The 17,687-nt window shown below is 44.0% G+C and overlaps 1 protein-coding gene across 4 annotated transcripts in view; it reads right to left on the bottom strand.

Moving 5' to 3' along the window:
- The window catches only part of NEIL3 (nei like DNA glycosylase 3), a 97,850-nt gene that overhangs the window by 27,430 nt on the left and 52,733 nt on the right, over positions 1 to 17,687 (bottom strand). For 3 of the 4 annotated variants that reach the window (XM_042934222.1, XM_042934221.1, XM_042934224.1), the window contains 3 exons: positions 11,768 to 11,895; positions 2,626 to 2,760; positions 2,132 to 2,345 (listed from right to left, as the gene is read on the bottom strand). In XM_042934222.1, coding sequence (XP_042790156.1) covers positions 2,132 to 2,345; positions 2,626 to 2,760; positions 11,768 to 11,895 — 477 coding nt within the window. Of the gene's footprint in view, positions 1 to 2,131; positions 2,346 to 2,625; positions 2,761 to 11,767; positions 11,896 to 12,335; positions 12,587 to 17,687 lie in introns of those variants that run through there. The other variant, XM_042934223.1, reaches the window with a different exon arrangement.

Here is a 17,687-nt window from a genome sequence, read left to right as displayed (position 1 = left end):
AGAAAACAATGAAAGAAAGAAAGAAAGAAAACAAAAGGAAAAAGAAGGAAGGGGAAGGGAAGGAAAAATCAGCACAGGAATAGATGACCATCAAGGACACTATTCGGCCTAAAAAAGATATGAATTTACATACATGCATTAATATCAGAGCACTTATTAACACATGGAAGAACTCAGAAATAGACCTTCCTGAAGAAATTTTTGTGACACAGCCTGGCATAAATCTCAGTGTTATCCTTGTAGAATTATTCACCATGTGCATTTGGTTTCAATGGTGAGGCCAGGAAAAATTCCGATGACTTATCCTTGTTTATGTACGTGAATGTATACATACATCTATATACAAGAGAAACTCATTTATCAGTGACCATAAAACCTAAAATCATCTAATCGACATAAACATTATGAAAGTATTCTGTATATTTTTCATTTATTTAAAGCTTAAAACATATACACTTCTACAACACACTTGTCTCTTCCCATATCTTATATAACAGATTCACTCATACGTTGCAATGTTAAACTGTACTTTTTCAATAACCGTGCATGTGCTCTTAAGGGGCGAATAGCTAAACTTGAGAACTGCCGTTAATTTTTAAACTCCCAGACATTATGGGCAGATGATCCTTTACTAGATGAATGGCTGGCTGGATATACAAGTAAGAAGTGAATTCTTAGATTATTAGAGATAATAACAATACTCCGGGTTCTTTTTTTCAAAAACGTTTTCCATAGAGGTCTGGGTAATTTTAAAAAGCTCATTCTTATTAAAAATCTGTTTTATTAATTACTCCCATGTTACAGAAATTTAAGTAACCTGTTCCAAGAGTCAAAAAGCAGAATCTAATCTAGAAAAATCATTAACTGGTTTCTTTTAAGACTTATTTCTTACTGGACTGGATTTAATAAAAACTACGAAATAATTACACAAAAATCAAAAGGTACCTTTGGATTCATGTAGAAGATGATTTAGTTTAAAGAGATTAGTTGGATATAGGCAAAAGCCCTCAGGTAGATTTCTTCCCTAGAAACTAAAATATACATAGCCTTCTACCTGGGTCTGAGTTGTAAGCTCTCTGACCTTCCTACAACTTTGCCCTATAAATCACCATTCTCTTTCCTACAGATTTAACCTGCCCTTCTTTACCATTTTTTTTCTCATTTAAATAAGTCTGTGTCTCTTCTGTTGAAGAACAAGGGAAAAAACAACCAAACCCGGTCCTTGTCCTGAAAACGCGCCCCTCCCCAGAAATCTGTATTTTCCCTTCATTCCAGTCTAAGCTAGTTAACAAGTGCTCCAAATTTTGTTTCCATCCCCCACTAACCTCTTACTCCTCAACCTCTTCCTTGCTTATCCCACCAACAAAGCATTTGCTAACGTCAGAACAGCTACACGCAGGAATACGTGTGTGGAGTGTGAATTGAACAGGCCGGGTTCAAAAAGCAAGCTGCGAGCTTACTTCGTTCATACCCCCCAACAGGTATTTCTTTGATGCCTTCCATGTGCTAGACGCTGCGTTCTAGACGCTTGGCTACCTCAATGCGCAAAACAGACACCTTCCTCCTAAGAGACTGCATGGCCGCAGGGGGCGGGGGGCAGATTTTAAGGAGTAAGTATAACAAGTAAAAGTTAGGTTGATCAAAAAGTGATCCATGGCATGGGGATAATAAAAACCAAGGCAAGTTAGGGACGATGAGGGACATGAGGTGGGGACAAAGGTATACACAGGGCAATTTTAAACAGAGTGGTCGGGGGACACCTGGGCGGCTCAGTCGTTCAAGAGTCTGACTCTTCATCTCAGCTCAGGTCACACATGATCTCACGGCTGTGGGTTCAAGCCCTGCGTCTGGCTCGTCGCTGACCGCTCGGAGCCTGCTTGGGATTCTCTATCTCCCTTCCTGTCTGTCCCTTCCTCACCCACTCTCTCTCAAAATAAATAAATAAACTTAAAAACAATAGAGTGGTCTGTGTTGGCCTCATTAAGAAGCTGACGACAACAAACACCGTCAAAGTCTCTGTTTGGGGAGAATGTTTTACTGCAACACGGACTCAAGTGTCACACATTGGTCCCTTAACAGTATTTAAAAATACAGAAATCATTAAAAAAAAAAAAATACTTATATCACCTACTTTGACAGCTGGGTTGAGTACACTGTCAAAGAGAGCTTCATTTTTGATGATGTTCCCCACCCCAGGCAATACTTTCTGGTCCATTAACACGTCACACAACATCCGTCCTTTTTGCTTTTTAACTTCACTCTCTGCTCTTGAGAAACTAAATTTAGGCGAACATACATCTAATTCTTCCATCATTCTTATTCTCTGTTGGCTTTCCGTAGAGTTTCTGTAGAAAGGAAATATAAAAGACATTCATCATAAGTCTTCACACAGTGTCATTTAAAATGATCTCGGATACACACACCTTCCGTTAATCAGGGCCTGAAGAGTTCTAGAGCCAAACAATAAAGACCCTAACAAACTAGATTATCCGACGCCTCTTCCAAAATGAGTGTTTATCAGTTATAAACCATTTTTAAAACATCTACCTGTCTCCACATTTCAAACCGCAGCTCTAACTCTGCACTTTTCCAGCTGAAGTACTTTTATTTTCTTCTCCTTTTTACCTGAATTCTACCGATGAGTCAAAGAAACAAATGAGATCTTCAGTGAGCTGGACTTCAAGGACAGGAGAAACTCCATGTTTATTTTTATACTCCAGTGGATTAATCATGATGGAGCCTTTCATTCCAAAATGAATCCTGAAACAACATCAGACCCATTTTTGAGTGGCAGAAAGTATACTGTATATCTAGTTTTTGTTCCTTCGTTTCACTTTTTGGATTGTAAGAAAACAAATGATAGTCAAGACAGGCGCTTTCAGAGGGCAAACAATGTAGTTCATATTATATATTCTTCTGTTAGGGCATTGTATCCTTATAAAACTAGGTGTGACAATCAGTTTTTCAAACCACAAATAAAATAAATTCCTAGGAAAATAATAGGGCCCCACAATAAGCTCAGGAACACATACCCTGTTCTTCTTTTCTTGTCAGATGAAGTACTTTTATTCACAGAACAATCTAGCGTCTCCGCTTTCTCTCAGATTCAAAGGCTTTGGATGAGATGAGGCTAGATTTAAATTGCCTCTAGTTGTTTCTGTTTTGTTTGTTTTTATATAAATTCTATAAAGCCACTAACGTTCAAATTCCGTATTTCTAGCCACAATGGATGGCAAGTGTTTACCGACTCCAAAATGGTATCTACGGTTTAAGACCCTGTTCTGTTCCCCCTTGCTCTGGGATGCACAATGAAGCAATTTTTTTGCAAAATCTTAAGTTATCAAAAGAGAACGAGTCAAAATGCTATTGTCTTCAGTTCTTTTAGTTTTCTTTTACCTTTATACGTATTGGGAAGAGGGGATTTATAAATATTTACGGTTAGCTTGAAAGCCACAATGCAGTGATGAAAAATTTGGAACCTTTCCGGTTTTATAGGACTGATTAGCATGTCCAGTAAAAACATGCATGCACACACACATGAAAGAAAGCAAGAGAAAAAGTGGTTTCGTGAGGCCTCTGATGATGGAGATCGCAAATGATTCTCGAGATGAAATACTGTGTTCCGCCTTTCTGATCCTTCTCCTTACAGCTTTGTTGAGTTAATAAATTTGGCTCTTTTGGCAGCAAATGTTACCGCACGGTGCTTCTAATTCCGAGGCACCATGTTACAGTATTGTACAAGGTTAACCAGTCTAACTTTAAAAATGTGGGTTTTAAACTCTGTGTGCCCTACTATCAATCACAAATGCATTTTACATGCCCCATAGTTCCTGACAGGAAAAATGTGTGCCTGTAAGTACTCCATAATTTAGCTTCTGGAGGTTCAACCCCAGCGAAAGGTATACAGCTGTCATGCCCAGAAGCCATCACATCTAAAATCTTTTTAGTTGCATGGCTCATAAAGTGGATTCTAAATCACCTTCTGTAATGAAACCGCATCCACATAAAATATCTCAAAGGTTGAGACCCAAACGAATTGCGGCAGGAGCCCCAATAAGAGCCCTGAATCAAATTAAGTAGGCTTCTTTTTTCTTTTTTTTTGTGGTCTTATACATCTATTCAATTTAGAAGAAAATGTGCGTACAAAAGTGTATTTCGTTTATTTTTATTTCTTTTAATTGAACACCAGAATGTTGTCACTGCTGAGTCCCAACGTACCACATTTTGTGTAAAGTACCCTTGACACTAAACGAAGAAAAACATACCAGCATCGTGAAAATTTCTGAGGCACACTAAGCATCTGTACTGTTTTTAAAATTGCCATACTGATCTTTTATAGACCAGGACATAGGCTCGTTATCACATTTACGTTCAAGAGTTAGATATGTTTTTTAAGACTCATTATCGTCAACCAGTTAGGAAAATTTTATTAGATCTTTGTTTCTATCTCCTGATCCTGTCAAGCTCCTTCCACCCCCAATCAGACTGGTTACCCAAGATCATTTACTCTGCGTAGTATGACCGCCTGCCAACAGGGGGCCTGAAGCCCAACTTTGAGTTCACCTCTTGTCCCTTCCTCAAGATCTCAGGCCTTGACATAGTTGATTCAGAAATGCACAACTGAGTCAAGCTGGATCCATGAGTATCCAGTATCTGGATTCATCAGCATTCTCCTGACGAATCTATGGATTCGGGATGCAGAGAGATCAGTTTCTTGTGAGTACTAGGAGATCTACTGTGGGAACGGTCTCCGGGAATATTACCCAACATGGGCAGCGGAGAAGCCAAGAGAGGCCTGTCTGCAGAAAGGAAGATTGCAGCAGATGGCAGTGAGAGACAGAATCAAAAAATGCAGAGTCCTCAGAGCATCTAGTCTTTGCTTCCAGTTCTCCCTGAAACCCGACTGCCCTATCTTCAGCTACGATACTCCATATTCTTATAATAGATAATCACTGAACTCAGTGGAGTTTGGCTTCTGTCACCTGCAGCCAAAGTTCTGATATAAAAGAATTATGTCCAAACTAAAAATTGAAGTGATACTGGGAAAATTCCTCTAGTTAGAAATAACTTCCTAACACAGACCAGTAAGTAATACCTGATCCTGTTTTCAACAGCAGCCACATTCCATCAGAAAGATCGGAACATCCTTACACAAACATAAATAGCATCAGCGGCGGTGTCAGAGGTTCATCTTAGTGACAACTGTACATTGCTAACAAGACAATTGCTTATGAAAATTAGCAAGTAGTCAGAAGTGACCTAAGGATAATAACAAGTGTAAAATAGTTGAATATAATTATTGTAAAGCTTATGGTACGGATTTAAAGAAAGAAGTTATAAAACAATCTGGACTTAACGATGCGAAAGCAGCAGCAGGGAGTTCTGAATCTGCTTAGGCCATGGAAGCTGAAAGCACATAGAGCTCGTCTCCCAATACGGAGAGAAAACTGCTATTATTGACAAAATGCTAAGTTCTCTTGAGCCCGTCAGAGACATGGAAGCCAAATTCCAAAGAGCCCGGAGTCCCTCCATGTGGAAACACAGACACACAAATTACTTAACTGTAGAAATGGGTAAGAAGGAAACTGCTGAATCTAAGAACCTCTAACTCCTGAGTGTGGCTGCTGGAACAGCTGAGAATTCCTAGAGTCCCACATACGGAGAGCACGGGCTCGTGTATGAGGGCTGGTGTGTGAGCTCTGTCGCATGGCGTGCAGCAGTTGGCGGGAGAAAGGGGAGTCCTGGGAGGGGACTGAAGGAGGCCCCCCGGTGGCACGGCACCTGTCTGTAGCCGAGGGAGAGGTACAAACAAAAAGCCCGGGGTCCTCAGGGGTAACGGGAACCCCCCGCACCCACAGGAAGTCCTCTCCTTGGAGCTAACACAGGCAGGCTGCCACCGGGGAGGGCAGGAAGCTCTTGGCCAGCGGGCTCAGGCCAAACGCACCGCGCCTGAAGACAAGCAGAACAAAAGCCGTCAGTCTTTGGGGGCGAGGCTGGGAATCAGCTTTGTCAAGGATTCCTGCAGGGATACGACGAGACATCTGTTCCCACTTAGAAGAAAGAAATGCCCTTTGACTAGAGACCACCCCCACATGGAAGTAAGAATGTGGCTGCCTTGGGGGAAGAGAGGGTCAGCAGCTCTGGGCAAAGTGCAACCCTGAGGTCCAAATGCACAGTGGCCTAGAAGAACCACTTTCCCCATCATGCACCTCTCACTGGACGACAGGCAACAGCAGTGGTGGGGGTGGGGGTGGGGGTGGGGAGGAGAAGCGTGTGGAGAAATCCCAACACAAATACGCAGGGTCTGTAAAAGCTGAGAGCAGGCCAGAAACACAGAGAACCAGCCACAGCCACACCAGGCCATGCTCGAGGCCTAAGGCTTGAGCAGCAGCTCAAGTTTTCGATGTCACTGTCCCCAGAGCCAATGACAACACAACAGGATCCAAACCAAGCTCAACTCTTCAATCTCCCACCTGATCTGATGGAAGAGGCCTATTTTTGAGCTCAAATATTATTTACCCGTCTCTACTGTTGCTCTCAACAGGGTTATCTGGGATCCAAAAAAAATTATGGCACATGAAAATAGGAGATAAAGAACAAAAAACAAGAAAGAAAAACAAAGGGACTCAATGTCAAGAGATAAAGCAGTCAACAGAACCAGATCCAAAGATGTGCCAGATGTTGAATTATGAAGCAGGTAAATTTAAATCATTTTAACAATTAAAATTACAGTTATCAGTTGAGAATAGCAGGCCAGGTCAATCTGTTATGATAAGGTCCCTAACCTTACACAATTTTTTTTTAAATTTTTTAATGTTTATTTTTGAAAGAGAGAGAGAGAGAGAGAGAGAGAGAGAGAGAGCGCGAGCATGAGTGTGGGAGGGGTAGAGAACTCTGAGATGTCAGCACAGAGCCCAACGCAGGGCTCGAACTGACAAACCACGAGCGAGATCATGACCTGAGCTGAAGTCGGACGTTCAACCGACTGAGCCACCCAGGCGCCCCCCATTCCACAGCTATTACAGTGCTGCGCATGGGTTTTACATTAACACGTTTCTGGGCTTTTATAACCTCACACAGAGGTTTGGATAAATACTACACAATAAGAGCCAAGGCAGGCCACGCACGGGCCGTTCTCTACTGTATGACCAGGTGCAGATGCCTGTGCTTTCTGCTCATGATAGATTTCCATACGCTTTCAAAAGGGATATAAAAAAAGCACCAGTAGGGGCATCTAGGTGGCTCAGTCGGTTGAGCGACTTTGGCTCAGGTCATGATCTCGCAGTCTGTGGGTTTGAGCCCGTCGGGCTCTGTGCTGACAGCTCAGAGCCTGGAGCCTGCTTCAGATTCTGTGTCTCCCTCTCTCTCTGCCCCTCCCCTGCTCGTGCTCTGTCTCTTTCTCTCTCAAAAATAAACAAACATTAAAATATTTTTTAAAAAATGAATAAATGTTGAAAAATTAAAAAAAAAAAAAAAAAAGCATCAGTAACCAAGATTTAGCAAATCCACATCTAGGAATTTATCCTAAGGAAACATCACAATGGTAAAAGATATATGCTCAAGGATGTTCACTACAGAGTTATTTATTAGAGTGAAAAATGGGGTGAAATGCTAATCAGCAGTGATATATAAACGATCTAGTAGAATACTATGCAAAATAATAAGGCACACGTATATTTTGACACCAATATGCATACTGTGTAAAACAAAAGCCTCATGTAATTAAAATTCCCATTTATATAAAGATTGTAATACACAATATCATATGATCCATGCACATGTGATATAAATTGTGTATGAATATATGGTATATATACAACTTGTATTTTATCTATGATGTGTACAAACATTGTTAAGAGTGCCCTTTTTTGGTGATTGTAATTATGGGTGGTATTTACTTTTGCCGTTAGACTTTTTGGAACTCTCTTAATGTTTTATAATTGACTTATGCATTACTTTTAAAATAAGGAAAAAAATTGCAGTAAGATGGTGTGTATTATTAAGTAAAACAGGAAAAGGCAGGCAGGACTGGTAATCATGCAGGCCATCAGGTGCAGGAGGAAAAGGGAGCGAAAGAGGTGAAGATTTCCAGATTTTCTCCAGTTACGCCTGACAGGACCATCACAACCGAAACAGAAAATAAAAATGTCAACAATTTACCATCTCAAGAACTAAAGATGTTTAATTTTCTGCCCACAGATTACTTTTAATGGTGAGTGCTCTTATTTTCTCTTCCTTTCTTTCCTCCTTCCTTCCTTCTTTCTTTCCTTCGTTTAAATCGGAGGTACAACTGACAGAGAGCATTATATTAGTTCCACTTGTACAACAGAATGACTCAGTATTTGTATACATTGCAAAACGATCACAGTGAGTCTAGTTAACATAGGTCACCAAACGTAGTTAAGAAAATGTTTTTCCTGTGATGAGAACTTTTAAGATCTACTCTCTTAGCAACTTTCAAACATGCAATACAGTGTTATTAAATGCTGTAGTCCCCATGCTGTATGTTATATCGCAGGATGTATTTAGAGAAAATACACGGTAAACTGGAAGTCTGTACCTTTGGATAATGGTCAATTTCTTAACTTGCAGGTAACAGAAACCCAAGTGAAACAGGTTTAGGCACTAAGGAATACTGAGCTCACAGAATCAGAGGGGAAGTCTGAAGAATCAAGCACAGGAAAGGCAGGAAAGCAGCCGGATCTCAGGAACGGAGGGAAGGAGGGGCTAAAGCCTTTGTGCAGGCTGGTTTTATCCTGCACCACCTCACAAGCCCGGGAACATGGCCACCGACAAGTCCTGAGGCCTCATATCCCAGCTTGCCTACATCACAGAGCCTTCAGATGAGAAAGTCTCACAGAAGAACCCACACTGACCCAACCCACTGTGTGAGAGAGAAGGTTCAGTAACACTGTGTCAGAATCAACAGGAACTCTGCAGTTAGTGTGGCCAGACCACCAGTTTCCAGAAGAAGTGCTATCCTTAAGAGACAATTCAGCAAGTGAGGCAGACACATCGTAGGAGTGACTCCTCTTAAAGTACATGATTTCATTTAGAATCTCTCCCCACGCTTCGGTTTTTCTAACATGTTAAGTGACAGATCGCAAGAACCACGTCTAAGCTGTAAAACCCTTTTGTGAGCAGCATAGGACAGATTCCTTAAAGGCTGTTTAGCAAACATGTTGTCTCATGCAAATCTGTTTAGAGGATGGTATCACTTAAACTCCAATAAATTACAAAATCGATAATGTATAAAGGTTCTCTAAAATGGCAAAGCCTCCGAAACATTTCAGATAAGTTTCTGAATACGATACAAGCCACCGGAGTCCTGTAAGTCACAAGTTGGAAATAGCGAAGTGCTTTGGAAAGAGAGATTCATTAAAAAAATATGTTTTGAATGTTGGTCCAAGATGTAACAGCTGGGTTCAGTTTGATGGACAATGGCAGCTTGGAGGGTGTGTGTGTCTGTGTGAACACACTCACAGATATGTGCCCACACAGTACCGTGTGCTGGTGCATGCACCCACAGTTAAGGGAGGTGATACTTGGGAGCGAGACTGCCAACGTATACATTTATTCCTGTTTGCTCTTTACGGCTCAGCTTCCTCTAATGAGTATTTGCCATGTGTATAGCCAAAACTTAAAATGATTTTTGTTTTGTTATAGGTGACAAGCTTCTTTAAAGTGTTCAGAAGGAGTGCAGGTTATTAGTCACACAGGACGCCACAACTGGGCTCCAAAAATAAACGCGTAGCAAATAAGTTCAGTCTTCTATGGCACTCACAGGAACGCTTGAGCACTTTGATACATCTTTTAGTAACAAATACTCACTCTAATTTGTATCGCTCTGAAATGTGGATGTTTGCAAGGCAGATCCTCTTACAGAGCAGCCGGGCCACATTCTACTTCCATTACGCGTGAATACCAGGAAGATTCATGGCCTGCCCTGTAAGATGTATTAAAGTCCAGGGCACTTTTAACTGTAAAAAGCTGCGCATTAAGGGATAAATGGAAGCGATCACTAAGTGGGTTTCCTGCTACATGCTCTCTAAGATGCAGAGCAGCCCGGTGGGTAGCAAAACGAGGTCAGAAATGAACACTACATTTCCATCTCGCACCCACAGACTCGCAACCTCACGCAGCGATCACATGTCTTTGACAGTCACCCATTCTAAGAAGCGCAGGTTGGGAGTGTATATATACATACGTGTGTGTGTATTTTTACCTTATATTAAATTGCGAAGGGGGATACAGTTGATTTTAGGTTACTCGGCTCGTATTCAAATAGCTGATCTGCCGCTGACCTTGAATTATTATATCAAATAGTCGTTAGGACTGTAGGAAATTGAAAGGAAGCCAGACACTGCACTTTTCTCCATCCATACGTGGAGACACGTAGTCCCCAGGGATGGTACCAGTTCAGTTCGTTTAAAGAGGTGATTGCCCTTGTTTAGAACTTCAGGGAACACTTACTGACAGCCGAGCACTGAGAAATGATTCCCCCTTTCTCAGTCTGCTGGAGAATGCCTGATAAAAACGTCCCTCTCATCCTACAGAAATAAATCTGCACCTAACACCGGAGAATCAATAACATATCAGTGTTTTCAACTACCTTACGTGGGTTCCATTGTGTCCCGCTCAGTTCAGAGCCAAGAGTTTTCAATCACATCCATCTACCAAAACGATAATGCAGCCTTCCGTGGGTCATTACTGCGTGAACCAGTAAGCATATGCTGATGCGATCATTTCCAGACTAAGACAAAACCATGAAGTGATACTTGTCCAAGGACAGCAGCTGCTGACAACAAAGAGAGCCCATTTCAAAGGAAAAGCAATGTCATCAACTCCGAAGTTCTCTAAACGTGTGGGAGACGAGGTGCAGTAAATAACCATCATCCAGTCATATTATCTCCTCGTGACCATCAGTCGCCTTCAGTTAGAACCACGAGGTCTCTAGGAACAGGACTCTTCTGTTAAGGTGAAATCGCTCAGTATCTTAAAGACACGTTGAAAGAGATTCAAGGAGGCACTACCATTCTTTACAGTTTGCGATACCTTAGGCTAAACTCTGAGAAGACAAAGATACAAATCCACAGGCCTCTCTCATTTTCCTGCAAACATTAAACAGGGGATCACGCTCTGGCAGGTACAAACACTGTGACATTTTTGTAGTTAAGTCAACCAAGGTCGCGGACTGCTCGTCGTTCATTGCCAACACATTAGCAATGACTTTGCAAAAGCGCTGTGAAAGAATAGAGAATCTGTGACTTCTGTGCATAGTTTTGGAATTCTATAAGTAAGTTTCTGATTGCATACAAGACTTCAGAAAAAGAAGGGAGATGGAAAAATATAAAAACCTACAGACAGGCTTAAACCAAACTGGGAGCTGTTAGAAATGCAGAGAAACTGCTGTCACTGATACGATAAATGCCTGGTGAAAACAGGAGGGGAGAAGAGCCGTGTGGGGAATCTGCAAAGAGCAGAGCCCCGCTGCGCTCCTCCAACGTCTCCCAGAAGCCCGTCCAGCCTATCGGTTTTTCTTAAAAGAAATAAATTGACTAGCCTTCCAAGTGACGATGACATCACAATTTATTCTGCTGCTGCTTATGGCTTTCCATGATAGAATCTCAACCTCTTATATGAGAGCCCTCTTAAAAATGGAGTACTTTCTACATGATTAAATGTGACACCCGGTGAGCTACAAGAAAAGCCTCCTACACATCTGTAAACGGAGAGAGATAAGATGCTTTGTACAGGTTTATCTTACCGTAAAGCTTTTGGTCCAAAGTACATAAAGAGCTCTTTCCCCAAAGTTTGTACACCACTGTAAACGTGTCCATTAAACAGTCTCGAGAAGTTCTGGCTGGAATCTTTATTATTGTTCAGCGCAGCAGCCTGGTAGAGAATACATACACACATGTAAACACACATACAAACTCTAAACAAAATTACAATTCCATTCTTCAATGTGCTTATAATACTTCCTACCCAGGTGCATCCCAATGAAAAGAATAATCTCCAGCAAGTCAAACAATGTAATCAGCTGTTTACATACATCTTGTCAAATTACTAGGTAGTCATTTAAAAAAGAGGGAGGCCTAAATAAACAAATAAATAAATGGAAAAGGAAGTAATTGGCTCACAATCAAAATGAGTTTCTTCCAGGACCATATGGCTCTGTGAAAAGAAAGCACAGAAAAATGATGGGAGGGTTTTAAAACTAAAAATAGGATAGAGCCTTCCATTGACCAGAAGCCTAGTCAATGTCCCAGAAGAGCATTCCTATCGAAACAGCTAAAAATAGTGGATAAAATATGAAAACAAAGTATTTTTACCTGTCATGATGAACTCAGAAGGCAGGAAGGCACAATAAGAGGTTGCAAAGCAAGAAGAAGTGGGAGGGACCCCCAAAGACAAGAAGCTGTTGGCAGCAGGCTTTTATCAGAAGGGCACTGCTGGGCTCCAAGGACTGAGAGTGGCCATTTCCTTGGTCTTGTCAGGGGTAGGGCATCAGTGGTGACGCCTGGGGCTCCCCCAAGAAAGGGATCTAATGCAAGACCTGCTCTTCTCTTCCTCCCCAACCACAATGTTAACAATAAAGGAAAAAGAAACCCACTTCCTCCCATCACCATGCAAAACCAAACAATCTATTATTAGGATCACAATCCATCACCGGAAGGATGCAGGAAGTTATAAACAAAGTATCAGCCCTTCTGTGCAGAAGGGACAGGAATGCAACTGTTTAGACATCAGTAAGGATCTTTTTCTCCGGGGGCAGTAGGTATCCTGGTATGGTTCGTATCCTTACTCTTCCTTCTTGAGATATGCTTTGGAAGTTATCATTTAAATTTGCCCTCAAAATATAGTAAAAAAATTAAAACTAAGGTCTAACTATAAGATACCATAAGTACATATAATTATATTTACACATTAACCCTTAATCTAGTATCTCCACACACTTCTTTCTTTCCTTTTTCTCAAAAGGACCTCAGCATTCTCAGAAGGTCCAGGGTAAAATCTTGGTTGGGGGTGACGTAGTGGTGGTGGGGGTGACAGGGAGATAATTACAAAACAACTTTAGATAGAGTCGAGGAGCAAATCCCAACTTGCCCTCCACTTATGGTTGAAGGATACTGTTCAGTGATTCGCAAACTTGTGGTTTACAGACATCTGTCATTCTAAATATTTAAGATGATATGTCCACTCTATTCTTTAGTTCATGAAATTAGCCCTTGTGAAAAAAGACACATAGTATTTAGTTCAAAGGAACAGAGGGATAATGGATTTACAAATAAATAAAAATAAAAAAGATTGAAAACATCTAGGGACTGAGTTTTGTCCCCTCCAATGACGCTCTAACCTCCAGTTAGAGCGTTTGACTGCGTTTGACAAGAGGGCCTTTATGAGGTGCTTAAGGTTTAATGAAGTCATAAGGGTGAGGGCCCTGATCCAGCAGGATTAGGATCCTTACAAGGAGAGAGAGCGGAGTTTGCTCTCAGTCCCCTGTGCTCAGAGGAGACACCATGTGAAAAGGAAGCCGGGAAGACAGCTTGCACCAGAAACCCAACTGGCCTGAACCTTGCTTGAGCTTGGACCTCTGGCCTCCAGAACTGTAAGAAAATAAATGTCCGCAAGCCTCCCGGTCTATGGCATTCGTCATGGTGGCCCAAGCCGACTGGGGCAGGAGCAGACACCGCCCTCCCACCCAGGCCACGTTCAGTGATCATGGCGACAGCGGGCTGCAGATCCCCCAGCTGCCTGAAGCTCGGGGAACGGGCTTCACATCCCTCCTTCACGCAGTAAGAACGGGGGGTCATCACAGGCTCAGAGCAACCAACCAACAGATGCACAGGGGGTAATTACAAGTGGCAGCCTTCCAGTTCTGCCCAAACCACAAAAGAACCGGTGGGAGGTGGGGCATCCGGGTGGCCCAGTGGGTTAAGCGTCTGACTGCGGCTCAGGTCTCAGGTCATGATCTCAAGGTTCAAGAGTTCGAGCCCCGAGTCGGGCTCTGAGCTGACAGCGCGGAGCCCGGAGCCTGCGTCTCCCTCTCTCTCTCCCTCTGTCTCCGTCTCTCTCTCTCAAAAGTAATAACAAAAAATAAGCATCAAAAAAAAGTTAAAAAAAAAAAGAACCCGTGGGAGGTTCTAGCTACGGAGGCGCATGTCACATCCTCAGAACATCCGCCTCTCAGTCCTCTTCTCCTTCTTGGTTGAACCCCGGGGCCCAGGTGATGACCAAGCCCTGTCGCGGCAGGCTTGCGTTCTCGGTGGGAGAAAAATACACTTGCGCGTCTGCCTCGTTTTCGTAAGTGAACCTGTTACAGCCCCGAACTGAGAAGGCACGGGAGTCTGCCTAAGAGAAGACTTGCCCTCCTCACATCTACGTGCTTGGAGCCAGGTGCCGACTAAGACAGTCTGTCTCAGTGCAGGTTCCCAAGACACGCAATCAGGAGGTGAAAAACACTTCTAAACCAGCCAGGACACCTCTGACATGATGATACACGGAGTAGATACAGATCTGTTAGGGGTGGCCTTTGCCTCAACATAGATTAGGTTTTACACATTTTTGGATCTTAGATTGAAGGTCCTGGAGGCATTTAAAAACCCTTCATTTCTAAACTCATGTTTTCCCCACCACCTCCCATGTCAACGATCCCTTATTCTCGCCCAATATCCGTTACGAGCAAGCGGTTTCAGCCATGCCCTCTGAAGTCCTCTGGCTTCCCTTAAGCTTCCGGCAGAGGCTGGGTGACCAACGTGACCCCATTTCACACACACAGCCCTAGACACCACAGGGGTTTTCCAGGCCTCTTGGCCAAGAGGGAACTGGTGACCACTGCCACCACAGTGCTTTAATCTCCTCGAACCCTTCAAGTTTTACAAGCGCGTCTCTAACTCACCCTGTCTCCAGTGTGTTAGGAAGGCAATGGTCTGTCCTACCCCCACCCCCCTGGGCTGCGTAAGAATGGCCCTCGGGCCTGGAACGTTTCCTGTCTAGAGACAGACGGCCCGCACAGCCTGTGCTCCCTTTGTTGCCTCGGGGGGCAGTATCCTTCCCTCTTCCAGGCCTGATGTACAGGCCTGTGTGCATCAATGGCTCTCGGGCACGACCCCAGCTTTCTGCATTGCACCCCCGAGGGGGACGGAGAGGTGTCCTTCCACCTCAGCACAAAGTGGGGTGCGCGCACAGGCACAGTGTGCGTGTCAACTGCACAGAGGACCCACTGGCCATGGGGACCCAGGCATTGCAAGGGACTGATCCTGTCTGGCCTCAGGCTCTGAGCACATACCGTACCACCTGACCCTGGTGTACAAGGTGTCTTTTCTCAGCAACTTGGAATCAGGCACCGGTAACTTCCAGCGGCACTTAACCTCGGTCACGCTCCTGGGAATACAATCTATCCTGCGGCACAGACTGATGCCCTAGTGAACAGTGAAACACAGTAGCTCACTGGCCAGCGGAAGATTTTCCTGCTCACTTGCACATCACTGTTTCACACTGTGCTGCCCGGAAGCTAATTTTGCCCCGTTTTGCTGCCCCACCCGCAACGGGAAACCCCATGACTGAGCTCGTCCACCACTTCCCCGTGCCCTGCCCAGACCTCCTTTCCTCTACTTAATCCCAACTTTACCAGGTTTTATGATGGCTCCTGGCAAAGGGACAGACACGGTAACCTTGCAACAGACAGGTTGTCCCAACACCTAATAAACAGTAAATGAGTCCCAACTGTCTCGTGTGAAGTCTGCTCACGTCGCTAAATGAACGGCTTCAACAGGAACTTACTCCATTCAGGTCAACGCGCTCACAGACAACTGCTACCACAGGTCAGCTATTCACTTGGCTGCGTCTTCAATTTGACAGCCTCTGGCAACAACAAAGGTGGCACGTGACATTGGAAAGACGTCCCTCGCCACCGAAAATGCGCCCCCCGTGGCTGCTCATGGGATTCATTCGCTGTAGAAAAGCTAACTGACCCTCCACCATGTATTACACCTTGTTCTAGATCCTGAGGAAGCATCGGTGAAAAACAAAAACAAAAAAACAAACACAAAAATTAAAAACCTCCTGCCTTCCCGGAGTTTATAGTCTTCTGGGCAGGGAAGAGTGAGCAATGAATATAATGACAGTGCATTCGAACATTTGGAAAAGAAATCGAGATGGGAGAGAGAGATCAAGACTAGGGGAACGTGTCACAGGTTGCAATTCTAGATGAGGCAGTCATAATCTCATGAAGAAAATGGCATCTGAACAGGTCTGAAAGGGGTTTCGAGTGAGTCATGATCTGGACATAGGGAACGGTGATGCAAAGGTCCTGCGGCAAGGTATTTCTGATGTATGAGGGACAGTGAGCAGGCCAGGATGGCTGGTGCACAGAAAACAGGGGAAGGTGTAGACAGACGAAGTCTGACACTGTGAGAATCAGACCATGTGGCCCACAGGGTCCATTCTACGGTCTGGCGGTTTCTCTGACAAAAATGAGAGAGAAGAAAAATATGATCTAACATTACTTTTTAAAATGCTCCCTCTGGGGGCACCTGGGTGGCTTAGGCGGTTAAGGGTCTGACTCTTGATTTTGGCTCGAGTTATGATCTCACGCTTCGTGAGATCAAGCCCCGTGTCAGGCTCTATGCTGACAGCACGGAGCCTGCTTGGGATTCTCTCTCTCCCAACCCCTCCCCTACTTGCTCCCTCAATCTCAAAATAAATAAATAAATGCTTAAAAAAAAAAAAAAAAAAGTTCTCTCTGGGTGCTGGGCGGGATCTCTGGCTAAGGGGATCAGGGTAGAAGCTGGAAAAGATCTCACAAGAACAGTTGCAACGATCTGGACAAGAGACGAAGGAAATCTGGGCAATGTCATAGCAGCAGAGGTGCTGCAAAGCGGCCAGAGTTTTGGATGTATTTTTGGATGTATTTTGAAGGTGGAAGGGAGACTATTTGCTGGTACATTGAACAGGGGAGAGTTTGGGCCTGGCCTATTGGAAAGACAGCAGAGCTATCAACTGAGATGAAGATTTGGGCAGAAGGGGATGGCAGAGGCAGGTGAGGGTTAGGCTTTGGTAAGTTAAGGTGAGATGTCGAGCAGGCAGTCGGGTATGAGTCTGGAGGTCAGGGAAGAGGTCGAGGCTACAGATGTAAATCTGTTCAGTCGTCAGCACTGCAGCGGCTTCTCAAGCTTTGAGACTGGATGAAATCAGCAAGAGAAGGAGTCCGGCTCAAGAAGAGAAGGGGCCCAAGAGCTGAGGGCTAGGGCACACCAATGTCACGGTGGTGGGGAGAGGAGGAGGGGCCAGCAAACCGTCAGAGGAAAGTGGGCCAAGAACGGCACAGGAGAGAAGATGGCCAGCAAGGCAGGAACAAAAGCAAGCCAGGGTGGTGTCCCAGAAGCCACGGATGAAACACCGCAAAGAAGACACGTGCCCGGGACGGCCAACACATCAAGCAGGATGGAGACTGCGACCCGACCACCTGATTTAGCAATACGGAAGTGGTCTGTGACAAGGGTTTTGGAGAAGTGACAGGAAGCAAACGCCTGGCTGAAGTGGGTTTAAGAGGCTATGAGCAGAGGCATCAGAGGCGGAGAGGTAGCGTGAACACAGGACGCCGTAAAGGGCAAAGAGAAACGCGGTGATGGCTGAGGGCAAGCAGAGGCGAGAGGGTTTGTTTGCTTGCAGACGGGCCATCT

This window comes from Panthera leo, chromosome B1 (genome assembly GCF_018350215.1).
Source record: "Panthera leo isolate Ple1 chromosome B1, P.leo_Ple1_pat1.1, whole genome shotgun sequence".
NCBI classification, from domain to species: domain Eukaryota; kingdom Metazoa; phylum Chordata; class Mammalia; order Carnivora; family Felidae; genus Panthera; species Panthera leo.
The sequence above is the reverse complement of the archived record's forward strand: the minus strand, read 5'-3'. Positions and strand labels throughout refer to the sequence as shown.